This window comes from Lissotriton helveticus, chromosome 7 (assembly GCF_964261635.1).
Source record: "Lissotriton helveticus chromosome 7, aLisHel1.1, whole genome shotgun sequence".
Lineage (NCBI taxonomy): Eukaryota > Metazoa > Chordata > Amphibia > Caudata > Salamandridae > Lissotriton > Lissotriton helveticus.
The window spans coordinates 1430389599-1430403543 of NC_136068.1; the positions used below are offsets into that span (position 1 = coordinate 1430389599).

The 13945-nt window shown below is 43.1% G+C and overlaps 1 protein-coding gene across 1 annotated transcript in view; it reads left to right on the forward strand.

The window, feature by feature from the left end:
* Positions 1–3005: 3005 nt before the first annotated feature.
* LOC144767451 (germ cell-specific gene 1-like protein) overlaps positions 3006–13945 on the forward strand; it is a 273372-nt gene continuing 262432 nt past the window's right edge. Inside the window, exon 1 of the mRNA XM_078650875.1 lies at positions 3006–3306. Coding sequence (XP_078507001.1) covers positions 3006–3306 — 301 coding nt within the window. The remainder of the gene's footprint in view (positions 3307–13945) is intronic.

The following is a 13945-nucleotide window of genomic DNA, read 5'->3' on the forward strand; positions in this document are numbered from 1 at the left end:
ATCAAGCTATCCTGGCTGAAGAGGGGTGAAATCCCGAAACCAGTCCTAGGATGCTTGTTTCCAGTCCAGGGAGGACCTGGCTTGGCATTTCGGGCTGGTCTGTTCCCATTGGACACACGGTCAAGACTGATTTGCATATGGCTGGGGCCAAACTGGAATGGCATGGTGAGCAACAAAACGATGGATTTAGGCCCAGATCTCTGTACTGAGGTGAATGTATGACATTGTTCTGCATTCTGTCCATCAATTGTTCTTTTTGCATTTGTCACCCCGAGTGGGACGGTATGCCCAGATGTGGGTCCTGTGATCTCCATGCCACTGGAATCAAGCTATCCAGGCTGAAGAGGGGGTGAAACCCCGAATCTGGTCCTAGGATGCTTGTTTCCAGTCCAGGAAGGACCTGACCTGGCAGTTCGGGCTGGAGACTGATTTGCATATGGCTAGGCCCAAACTGGATTAGTATGGTGAACAAAAAAAAAATGGATTTAGGCCCAGATGTCTGTACTGGGGTGAATGTATGACATTGTTCTCCATTCTGTCGATTAATTATTATTTTTGCATGCTGCACATAGATAGACCATCACAACCCACTCCATCATTATTTATCTACCAGCTCCTTTGTCTTTAGATCCTGTCTGAGCTTTCCTCGCACATGCTTTCCTATCAAAGCAAGCCATTGCAAATTGCCCTGTGTCATGAGGTGTCAGTTCATTCTGGGACCTCTTGCCATAAACCCATCTGCCCTAAACTGTTTGGTTGTAAAGAATTACTATCACCATCTGACAGTGGGTGGCTTTGTCACTGTCAAGAACCGTGATCATGAAGTGGAGGGTCATTGTACCAGAAGAAACTACATTTACACAGACCTATTTCCTAAAATTAAGACCTAAGCCAGATGCCCTTCCGAAGCTCTGCTTGGTTTATCAGCTGCTGCTGCTGCCCATGCTTGTGGGGAAGCCCCCTGCTTGTCGAAAGAGAGAAGCAGAAAGATGATGACATAGAGGACCAAGACATTCTCCAGTGATTCAGGAAGTCCTCTCCAAGAACCAACTGTCTTCAAGTGCATGTGACATGAGTGGGGACTCCACCTGACATCCACACTTCCCCCATGGCAACATTCTGCTTCACTCTATGTTGTATCTATTTTTTAAGTAGCATAAACACTCTTTTAGCATCAAGTTCTACCTGCACTCCCTCGTAGGCTCTGTTTTCTCAATAGCACCGTGTGCTCTAGCTACCATTTTGCACCCTGCACTTTCCTCTCAGTGCTAATTGATTTGATCTTTATATGGGAAAAATGTGACTTATCAGCTTCAGTAACATACAACACCGCTAGAACTTGAGAAGTACCAAAGGGAGCTTCCTCAACACAGAGAACAGTTACAAAGCATTCAACACCAGTTTACGCTTTTCACACACATAGAATATGTGCGTGTATAGCAGCGGTGTAAGATTCTGTGTGTGTAGGAAACCAACATTGGCTACCGCTTCCTATGTAATTACTTTGTATATTTTCATATACAAACCCCTTTTCTATACGTACCTCGATATACTCTTTCCAATTTAATGTAAAAGAAGTACTTTCCACATAGTTTGGCACATATATACCTCGTTACATATTATTAACTTTGAACATGTAACACTAAAAAGCCCACAGAACAAAGGTCACATATTTTCGTGCCATCATGTTTACTTTTTAGTGAATGTATAGGCAAAACGGGAACGTGTCCCATTGGTTGCATTAAACAGTAAATATATTCAGCACCATATGTCGTGCTTCTAATATAATAAGGCTATTGTGCATTATTTCGCCTACATTGCCTTCTGCGTTAAATCTCTTTCTCCATTAACATCTCAATTATTGGCTTTTTCTCCCTTAAATCACCCTCTCCATTTACACGAGCATATGTATGTCTCTATGTTCAAATTTAAAGCTAGACCTGTTGCCTGTTGACTTTGTCAATGTTCGTTTTTATTAGACCAAAAAACAAGAAATATTTCCCTAGTCCGCTCTTATTTTAATTACAATTGTTTTCCCAGAGTTACACATTCCTGTACTCCTTATCCCTGGTCTTAAAAGAGCTGTACGAGTGTAAAATGTGCTAACGCAGTTGCACTTGTAAGGCCCACAACTCATTAAAGTTACAGTATATTTTCCATAAATCTTTCTAATAGTCGACATGATGAGAGCCGTTCCCCAGATAGAGCGATCGAACCCTCGTGCATGCTAAATATCCTTCCACCTCGAACAAACCAGCAGTCTGCCCAGCACTGAAAATACTCCAACTACCCAATTCCTAGCGGGATGCTCCTGCTTCCGGAAAGACTGACCCTCGCATCCCAATCACGGCTCAGCCAGACATGAACAGTCTACTGGCTGATTGGATGCTAAATCCCCCGTGTGCAGGGGACGCCGAGCGGCGCGAGACAATGTACAAGTGCCTTGATTGAAATACTTCCTTGCCCTTCCGCCAGCTGATCAGGGATTATCTCTCACGACAGGAGGCACAATTTATAGAGACTCAGTTAAACTGCGACCGGAGCTTTATTTCAATAAAGCGAGGTATGGAGGGACCCTTTCACCACCAGCTGTGCCAGTCTCCAAATAGGCTTCGGGGGTTAATGGTTCAAGCGGCTGAGCTTCTGGGGTTAATGGATCAGTGACACGTAGTCACCTCCCTCCGTTCCGTTAAAAAACTATTGTTATAGATTTTTTTTTATCGAAAATGTACTGTTGTAATTTGTTCCTTTTTTTGTAAGTATTGTTACCCATTCTACCTCTATGAGTGCCTTAACAAAATGATTCGGTATCCATGCTTTCCTTAGTATATATGAAGCTGTGTACATTTTGACTTGCTAAGAATTTCATTGGTTGAAAGCAAATTAAGCAGCCCGCTTCCCGCCAAGTGACTGCTTATGACAGTAGCGCGAAGGCACTTGGAGCAGGTGCTTCGACGGGATCTCAGTCTCCTCGTCTCCTCGCTGCGCGAGGGCTTGGCGGTGTGATGGGCATGGACAGGAGGCACAGAGCATCGGTCGCCCTCACTCTCAATGTCCTCTCACTCGTGTTCTCCATCACCGCCTTCTGCAGCAGTTACTGGTGCCAAGGGACCAGGAAGGTCCCCAAACCCTTCTGCACCAGCGAGGCGAAGGAGCGCGAGACGTACTGCATCCGAGTCAACGGCTCCGACTCCAACGACACCAGCGTGGTCCAGTACAGCTGGGAAGCCGGTGACGACAAATTCATCCAACGACACTTCCACGCTGGGATCTGGTACTCCTGCGAGGAGGTATTTGGGAGCAACGGTGAGTAAAACAAATCTGCTAGCCTCAGAGTTAAAAGATGTGGAATATAGGACTTGTTTAGGCTCGTACTTAAGACGATAATTATGCTGATGTCATCGGTTGATGGTATGTCACACCGTGTGCTTTGAATCACCTTTGCCTATCATTGAAGCATGGGCGCCGTGTTTTGATTAGTGGCAAGTCTGTGCCGGCTGATGAATGTGTCTCCAGCTGCAAGGCGCGCGCCTCTCACATTTCTTCTAGGTTGTGAGTGGGTGGCAAATTAATAATGAAACTACTTTACAGTTCAAATTGAATAATGTTCGAAATCAACAAGACGTTAATGAGCCGGCGCTGATTGTGACTCACAAATGTTTTAATTTTTCAATTTTATGGGTATACGTCGGTTGTTTGGAGCATAACAAGACTGGCCAAGAGTAGACTCCTCTGTAACATGGTCACCCTTGCTTAGATACATTGAAGCACAATGCTGAGTTACCACTATTGTAGTTACTTATACAATGTTACATTATTACATCAAAGTTATGTTATTAATATTCAGAGGCTCGTCCCCTACCATGCAATATTATCTATTCATCTGTAATCAAGTAATGATTCATTGGTAGGTTTCTTTATTCTAATGGTCTAATTTAGAGATTGGCGAGTTGAATGCTCCATACTACATATTATTACATATTCCTCCGCATTATAAGTGCCATAGTATGTAATGCCCATGTAATGCAGGATACAAGATATCCATAACATTCGTGATGGACTATCCCGTCCGCCAAACTTGAAATTAGGCCATAAGCATCAATTCTATCGATCAGAGCCAATGGAGATGGCCCTCTTATCTAATGGAGTAGTTGGTAAGAGGAGTAAAGCGACTTTAATGGTAACCGCAGCACACCTTCTGCAAGGCAACTGTTCAAGGTTTGTAAGAAAAACAGCAACAGGAAAAAAGTGAAATGCTTTACCTTCTACGCAGATACTTTGCGCCAGTGCATATAAGAAAAGTTTACATGTGGGCCTGGTATCTAAAGAACGATGTAATGTACAGCAATAATTGGCTTAGAGGATTTCCTAAAGCGTGTTAGAAGCATTCGATTGCTCGGGAAGAATTATGTGACCATGTGCCGAATGGTTTCTGTATAGGGAGGTCCCTGGTTGTCATAATATAATTTTTCAGTCACTGCCATTTGAATATTTCGTCCGGAACATCTAGCATCTTCGAACTTTTCCTGTAAGACAATAAGACTTTGGAAAATCACAAAAACACAGGGTTTGCACCTGAAAATTCCTGTTAAAATGTACAAATCTTCTTTTCCAATTCAGGAAAGTCGCTCCGACTCTCAAAGGAGGTTTTGCGACCATTTCCAAATTGCAAATAGGATGCGCATGAAAGGCGCTTCTCCCCTCTATTTGTGAGTCACAAGGGGTGTTGCAGTAGTGCAGCAAGAATGCAATGAGCCAAGGTGCAAGCAAGGTGTGGCCCCTTAGACAGCTGTTGGAGTAGTGAAATACAAGAATGATCAGGGTTCTGGGCCCCAGCACCACAGTACCTGCTGCACCAATGATAACTACACCCTAGGTGGATGGTGCTGGGGTATTAATGGTTTGTGGAGGAAACTGCAAATTAGAAAATGGAAATTGCAGCCACAAACATTTGCTCCGGTATTGACACTCGAGTTGGGTAGCTAACTGAATTGTTAAGTGGAAGCTATCTTCGAGGGACAACTTCCTGTTTGGGAATGGATATTTGGGAGCCTTCATCTCTGTATTCGCTGCCAATCATAGAGGATGGCAAAATGTAAACTGCCAAATAAATATGCATGAGGTAGGACGTTTTACGACCCTCTACAATTGCAGTGAGTGACTGATTAGTGCATTGCAAAACTAAAGGCAGTTCAAAAACCACTGGGTGTAAAATGTGCACTTCTTAGTTGGCAAACATCCCTTAGTACCACAAATGCACTGTTTTTGGACAAGGGCCAGACAGTACAATTACTCCACCCTATCCCCCTACCCCGCACCACGTGCTACTGACAGGACCTTTGTTATTTGCAGATAGCTAGGTGGTAAAATTGCAAGAATCTGAAAAGGAAAATTGAGGAAGATAGCTCACCCATTGCAGAGATTGTGGGAGCTAAATTCCTTTCTTAATTCGTCAAAGTCGGTCAAACATCATCATTCCTTGGCTTCAGGAAAAAGTTCCAGGCCCTGCCCTTTAAACATCACCTCATCAGCCTGCAAATGCTTGATCATTGCACTTTTGTCCTGTGTTAGTGCTGCTTTTAGTTCACTCTGCACTATGTGTCTAAACCACACACACACTGACTCTAATGACATCACACTGCCCCTATGCCTGTCCTAGTATCCTGGCATCTTCACTGATCTGACCTTGACGTTGTAACCCACAGGGTCTTATTACTCTGTAGTTATGCTCCCTTCTTATACATCCAAATACGTGGATGACTGTGCACAGCAACATCAATTTGCCTTAAGTCTCATTACACTAAAGCAGCTTATAATATTGGATTATTTGATCAGAAACTCAGCATACCAGGCTGAACAGAGCTTGTGTCATTGGACAGTTACTCACACAGTAATCAGTTCATCTTCCGGTGTCTTGCTTTCCTTATCAGACGAAATTCCGGGGACTTGGGAAACGGCCACACCCTAGTATTGGGCAATACGCCAAAATAACTGGCAACAGTTCAGCCCAGGGGTGCCTAGAAGTTTTCAGATGTACAAATCTTTTCAGAAGTTCACTGACTCCAAGTCAAATAGCATACAGAGACAACATGCTCACAAGGTGTGGCTGTCTGACAGCAACAACCTTGCTTGTCTTATATTTGAGTACATGCTATGTTTTGAATAATGTGTTATCGTTTCAAGTTTTAAAGATAGATTGGATATTCGATCACACGTTCACCAATGACATCACCAGCATTGCCATTAGAAACCTCATACATCATTCTTCAGGAGTTGGCCACCAGTTGATAAAGCGGGCATTTTAGAAGCATTTGCACGTCCTGTGTTAAAGGTGACAGCCTGTTAAGGTTGTGCTGATGATGTGATTGAGAAGAGCAGCACCGCTTGCATTTCCAATGGGTGAAATGAGAGTCTGTTAAAATTGGTATTTTGGCTAATAAATACTGCGACTTTAAAAATGCACCCACCAATCCAGCCATCCCTCTTTCAACGTGCATAACGTGTAAAATGCGGTGAAGTTATTGCCTAAGTTTCTAACTGCCCTTTATTGTCTTTTGAAATGTGATGCTCGGGTACCATTTTATACATTATACACATTGAAACAAAGTTGATGATGGGAAATGTAGATTTTTGTTTTTAGTATTTAGTTTTAACCAAGTGATTTTTTTTGTTTTCAGTACAACAGTTTCGAATTTGAGTTATGCGTCCAAACAACAATCTATTGACTTTTCACAAGGCGGGGGAGGGAGCAGGGCCCACACCATTTAGAACTAATTAAACTCTTTGAAGCAATTGGCACATTAAGAACGCACCCTGCACTGAAGTAGTCTCCTTGCACTAGAGTGCCTTGATCCTTTACATTTAGAGGGTGGTTTGGAAACAAACAAGTGTAAGGTCACTTGATTGTAAGGTGTCCTGTATCGACTGAAATGACTTTGGTGGTTGGCTGTGGACAAACAATGCCTGGCCAGGATTTTGCAGGATAGACATTAATGTTTGAAGGCACGCAAAAACCTTAGGCAGTGACCTTATGCGTTGATGGGTTCCCCTTCTTACATAAACATATAACACTTGCAAAAAAAAGGGGGACGTTTGTGCACGTTTCGCATCCTTTGTCCCATCGCTAAAGATTTTGATGCAGGCTGCTGTTTCTTAGCTACAACCTTCCCTGTTAAGTTCCTCATACAGTAAGAAATGATCGCTTTTAAGTTTCATTGCTTAGCCTTGGGCGCATAGGATGAGCTGAAAAAAACTTCTTGGTGGGGTGCATTGGGACAGAGGGCTTGGTGGTAAGTATCAGCAGATCACAATGACACCCATTAAAAGAGTAAAGAATGCATGGTTTCATTCTAAGTGCATTCATAGAATAAACATATCAGCTAAGCACCTCAAAACGTCCAAGAGCAATTAATAAAGGAAAACTGATATAAAAATGCTATGATCTTCCATTGATGAGAATGTTAAAGCAGAGTAAAGCACGGGTCAAGGGCTTTAAGTGGCCAGGTCCTGCACTGGCAGCTCTAAAAAGCAGGTGCTGAGGCAAGTCCCTACCGGGTCCTTATCCTCAAGGTGGAAACGAAAATCCTAAAACTGCAGCAGGTCTCTGCTTTTGATGTCATTTGCTTTTCTTTGCAGTTTTATATTGCACAAACTCAACCCACGACTTATATTATGCAAAGACATACTCAGGAGATTAAGGGCCAGATGTAGGTAATTCTATTTTACCGATTCATAAATACCGAATTGTACCGATTCGGTATTTATGAATCGGTAAATTAGAAGTAGTGAGATGTAGGTAAATTTATTTTTACATTTACAGAATGGGTAAGAATCGGTATTTACCGATTCGGTAAATACCGAATCGGTATTGCCCATTGATTCCTATGGGCCTTGAAGCCCATAGGAATCAATAGGAAATACCGATTCGGTATTTACCCAATCGGTAAATACCGAATCCTGCAAGGGTGCAGGGGGTGTCACTTTGACACCCTCTAGCACCCCAAATACAGGCATGTTTGCCATGTGGCACACAGACATGCCCTAAGGGCATGTCTGTGTGCCACATGGCACAGGTGTGCATGCACAGATGTGCATGCACACCTGAATTCGGTATTTTACCACCCAATAGGATTGGGTGGTAAAATGCCGACTCTTAAGGGCCTGTGGCACTCTCAGGAGTGTCACCTACATGTGGAATTACCGAAACGGTAAAATTACCGATTCTGTAAAATGCTGACCCCTACATGCCGAATCCTAAATACCGGTCGGTAACGGCCGAATTCGGCCGTTACCGACCGGTATTTCCTCTCCTACATCTGGCCCTAAGGGCCTAATTACGACTTTGGACTTGTGGTGCCAGATCCACCCTGCCACTGCACCACCAAGCCGTGGTCAGGGAGCCCACCAGATTAGGAGTTTCCTACTGTCCGTTAGCCTTTTTTTTTTGCGTTTTCACAATGGTGCCTCAAAAAATGAGCACCGCAATGGGAACGACAGAAACAGTTCCTGTGTGGCATGGACGTGCAGGAACTGGTGTGCATGCACACAGGGGAGCACATGTTGTACCCCATGGTGTGCTGCATCCACACAGCGCAGAGGCATCAAGGGGCACTGGAGAGCCCCCTTTGTTTCCTCTCCGTTTTCATGGAGGAGGAATCACCATAAAAACCCTGCCATAGAGGAAACCCCTAATATGTTTGCCGGCCCCGCCAAGCATATGGATGCCTCTACACTACCGCAACACCGGCAGGGAACGGAGGTTCCCTGGCGGCTGTGGTTGGTCTGGGGCGTTCATACCGCCCGACTTATAATAGGGCAGTCAGGAGACTGCCACCGCCGCGCCCCCAAGAGTCTGGCAGTCAATGCACCACCAGACTCGTAATTGGGCCCTAAGTGATTTGCCCAGAATCACAAGATGTTGAGCTGACCCGAGACTCAAGCCTGCTTCTCCATCTCCAAAGTTGATAGCTCTGGCCTTTATGCCACATCCTTTCCCACAAAAACCAAAACAATTTAAATATTATATACAACAAAGCCATAGTTGTTCCTTATCAGTCCTGGCTTCTTTTAGGTGTAATAAAACGTATATTGTATATCTGGATGCAATGACAGAAGCAGCAAAATACCAGTTGGGCAACACACTATGTTAAGCACAGATTTTTAGCTTAAGTGTTTTTAAGCCACTCCCTGAATACATAGGCCGCGCCCCTTTGAGAGACCCCCTTAGATTTTTTCCTTCCACCTAAAGCCCTGTATGTGACCTATAAAGCTCACAAGAGCCCTGCAAGTAATTTATCGGGAATTCATCTGGTGATATATGCTGGAGAGGCCAGAGTCTTGAAGCAAGAGGTGACGTAGGGGTCCCATATAAACAATTTAGTTTGCGATTACCAAATAGCTAATTTTTGTGATTTGCTGTTTGGTAATCTCAAACAGCAATTTACAAATGTGAGTTTTGCACATTTTGCAATTGCCAGTGGGTCACAAATAGACCTACCTCATGAATATTAATGAGGTAGGTATCAATTTGTGACCCATTGAGAATCCCAAAAATCACAGGGAGGGTGGTCTGCTCTGGTCAGTAATCCACCACCTCTTTGAGACTTTTTCAATAAAGCAATCTTTTTTTTTAAATGCAGCCCATATTTTTTTAAAGAAAAATGGGATGTGTTTTGAAAAGAAAAATGACACGTTTTCTTTGAGTTTTTTAAGATTCTTAAAGAATAATTTTACAACAATTCTCAAATGTAAAGAGGTCCATTTCCCTTGGCGAATGGGTTGCCACCTACTTGAGGTTGGTGGTGAAATGCAAATGTTTTGTGATCTACATTTTGGTTGTAAAACATTCATACATACCACTGTGATTTGGTATTAGGAAATGATGCCCTGATCACGTCCCTTCCTAACACCGAATTGCGAACCCAAATTGCAATTCAGTAACAAGTTACCGAATCACAAATAGGTCTTTGTACATTTCAAAAACCCTTTTTGCGTTCACAAATGGGCCTGTTTTTGACCACAAAAATGCTTTGTACATGTGGCCACAAGTCCTCTAGTTAACTTGTGACTGGGAACCAAACATTTTCCCTATTAGGGTACCTTTTGGCAGATCTATGATAGACAGGTCCCCTAGAAAAAGGCTGGCTGCAAATATACAGCGATGGGGAGGTGCAAACACAAAAAAATACATGGATTGTATCAAGTGAAATGTATATCAATCAGTTTGCCATCTTTCCACATTACAGCACAAATATAACTGGTTCATGACACAATATGTGCTACTACACATCCATGACATCTTTAAACATACCATGACTAGAGCAGCAGGGTGGTTGGTGGAAACAGCAGCTTGCCTAGTAGTATACACAGCTTACCAGGGTCACATCTAAACTAGCTCCTCCATTCATACCCCATAGGTGTGTAAGGAGGTCTAGGTACATGAAAATTCCAAAGTATCATGTCTCTGATCCAGTAACTGAGTAGTGGACCGTAGCAACTTTCAAAGTCATGTCTATGCATCTTCTAAGCAACAATATAATGATCCCTTTATATTTTTTACATTATCTTATCTTATCTCCTTTTGTATGTGTTTGTAATTAATGAGCACATTACGCCTTTGCAAATAGTTTTGAGGGAGATGGACAAGCCAGGTACGGGCTACACCGCGATATCACATACTTACAGCAGCAACTCAAAAGATGTGTGAGTGAGTAGTATGACGTTGAAGCAGGCCAAACATAATTACATGCGCAGAACATAAAATATGTTACTGACACGCCTGGCTCAGGAATTGAAAAGCAAAAAAACAATCCAACCTTTAATGAGGCCAGGTAACTCTCATGTACACATTATCGGCATCTTCCAAATGCAGAAATAGCTCACTTTCATAATTGAAACAATTGGAATAGAGTATTATAAAGCAAGAAAACAGGTGAAGACATGCTGTAATTTCAGATATGACATCTATCTGGATTACTAGTAAGAAGGTGGAAGGGGGATCCTTTGTTTTATCTGTGAAAAAAGAAATAGTGCTGTTGCCAAAAAGTGTCCCACGGAGGCCAACTCCCACTTCTACCACTGGTGCGGACCACTTCCAACACGTACTCCCTCATGCAATTTCCTCTACCTCTGCTCTGGTCTCTCTGCCATTTGTCTTTGCTCTAACAATATATCCTCTCTATTATACCTGTTTTCTTTTTCCCTCTATTTCTGATTTGCCTATTTTTCTGTATCCGTGTTACCTCTGCCCTTTTCCCTCTTCCGTTCCAACCATGAACTGCTGTCTATCTCTTGCCGGGCACTCATTATTTGTCTCTATATTTAATCCTAGCTCTAATTTTCTCCTTCTATCCCTTCTCAGCTCTTTTTCCTCTGTCCATTCCCCTGCATCCTTTCATTCCCTGTCTTTCCTTTCTTCACCCCATTTCTGCACTCTCTCTCCATCTTTGATTTGCTATCCTCCATTCCTTCTACTAAGCTCGAATTTACCCACTCCTCTCTTGTTGTTTTTCTTCTCTCTACGTACTCCCTCTCTCCTCTCTCACATTCATCACTGCTCTGTATTGTCTCTCAGGGCTGCACGTATCCCCGCTGTTCCGAATTCTGCCCTTGGTCACTGTCATTCCTAACCAAGAGGACTCTCATATACATTTTACTCCGTCCACTGCAGAGACAAAACTTGAACCAAATGATTTTTTGCACACATTGATCAGTGCGGTGGTCTAGTACTGATTAGTTGATGCAAATGTTGTTCTAACTTTATGTAATCTAACGTATAGGAGAAGCCTATACCCAAATAACACACCTTGAAATGTAAAAAAAAGTTCTTGCCACACATTATCCTTTCACGCTGGGAGCGGTCACAGAAGGTGGTTTATTTACACTATGCAAATCGCAGACCTCTGCTGAGCTCATGAATTCGTTAAGGCTGAAATCACTCTTTGGACCAATAAGACCAAGGACCACCTTGGGCACAACTTCTTCCCCTTGTGCTAAACCCTTCCCTCTTGTGCAGAACAAACACTTAGGTGAGATGGACAATTTCATGTGTCTGTAATATCATACAATGACTTTCCCGGTACCCCCGAAAACGTACATACTCGCATACAGATATTGTGCACATCAAATAGTTTGCCAACTACAGTTCAGAGCCCTATTCCCGTGTTCAGGGATATTTCCGAAAAATATTAAGGCATGCAATTTGCCTTTTAAGGAAACCTGTCGACATAACAGTACTAATGATAAAAGTATGCCATCTTGAAAAGAAGACTTAACGGCGTGCCTGAGAGCGGTGGAGACTCTGCTCACCTCGGTACAGTCAAGAAGAAACTGCAGGGGGGGCGTGGTCTGGCCACGCAGGAAGATGGCCGCTTGACGGAGAAGCTCCGCCGATTCAGTTTGTCTATCTACCAGTTATGCCTTCATGAAACTTCTGACTCTTATTCATAGCCACTGTCTCCTATATCAATACTTTCCTTTGAGGCATTCCTGAGTGTATGATATTTCTCTTCTCTCACATGCTACCTCCTTCTTTGAGAAGCGTTTACCCTCAAATTTAGTGCGCGCTTCTCAATGTGTATAACCACTTTATCACCATTACATTGCTACTCTACTGTCGTACCTATTTACTGTATTTACATGCTTTGCTTATGAGGTAGTTTTGGTACGAAAGATTGCTTACTCCAACTCTTCACTGGTTTTGTGATATACTATTTGCTATTTTGTGGCAATGTGGTAATAATTTTTCCGATTGCAGGCCTTAGTTTTATGCTGTTTGTATTGGTCACTTTCTTGCTGTATACAATTTATTACCTCCTTGTTATTTGATACACCCCTGGCTTCACCATTGCCTCATATTCCAATATTTCCTCTATTCGCTATTGCAGACCACCACTAAAACGGTACATGGCCATGTCTAACAATAGGAATGGTGGTTGTGGGCCTAAACAACCACTTTTCAAGGAAGTGGTAAAACAACCCTCTCCTTTGGCAGTTAAAGGTAATGGCTCTATGTCACCTCCTTCGTCGCAAGCTGCATTACCTCAGAGCGACAAGTCCCTGTCTGACACTATGCAACGCATTTTGCAAGAACTTTCTGGGGTCAACCGACGGCAGGAGGGCCTGGATATTGCTATGACTTCATTGACTGCAGAAACTAAGTCTATCAGGGCAGAACTTACTACTTTTCACACCAGGATTGATGTAATTGACTCTAAAATAATGGACATAGAGGGTCGACTGGATTCTGTTCAGGGTTCAGATCAAGACCTACTCTTCCTACACAGTAAGATCATCGATTTGGAAGATCGCAGTCGTAGAGACAATATCTGTTTTTTTGGTTTTCCAGAAAATATTGAAAAGCAAGATACGAAGTCCTTTCTTTGTGAAGCCCTTCCACTTTGACTAGAATTTCTTTTACTCCTCCTCCGGAGCTCCAACGTGCTCATAGACTGGGCCCACCACGTCCTGGACCTTCTGCAAGACCTAGACCAATCATTGCTTGTTTCCTTCGGCATGAGCAAACTAGACAGATTCTATCAATGGCTCGTACACGTGGCTCCATTCTGTTTCAGGGTCATACCATCTACATGGCTGCAGACTTCTCTAAAGAAACGAATGAACGGAGGAAGGCGTTTCTCTCCATGCGACCCCAGTTACGTCAAATGGACATCAAATATGGATTATTTGAGCCTGCACGTTTTCGTATTACTAGGAATGAAGAGTCCAAAGACTTTTACGATCCTGTACTTCTACAGCAGTTTCTGGATGGTATCAGGTCCAATGATATGGAAACTCAGTCTCCTTCCAGTGCCCAATCTTCTCAATCCAAGTCCTCATCAACGAATTTACCAACGTCTCATTTACATACCTCTCCTGACTCTAGACAACGTGGCAGAGATCTCACTCATCTGCCTCGCTCTCAGGATGACAAGGATTTAGCTCTACG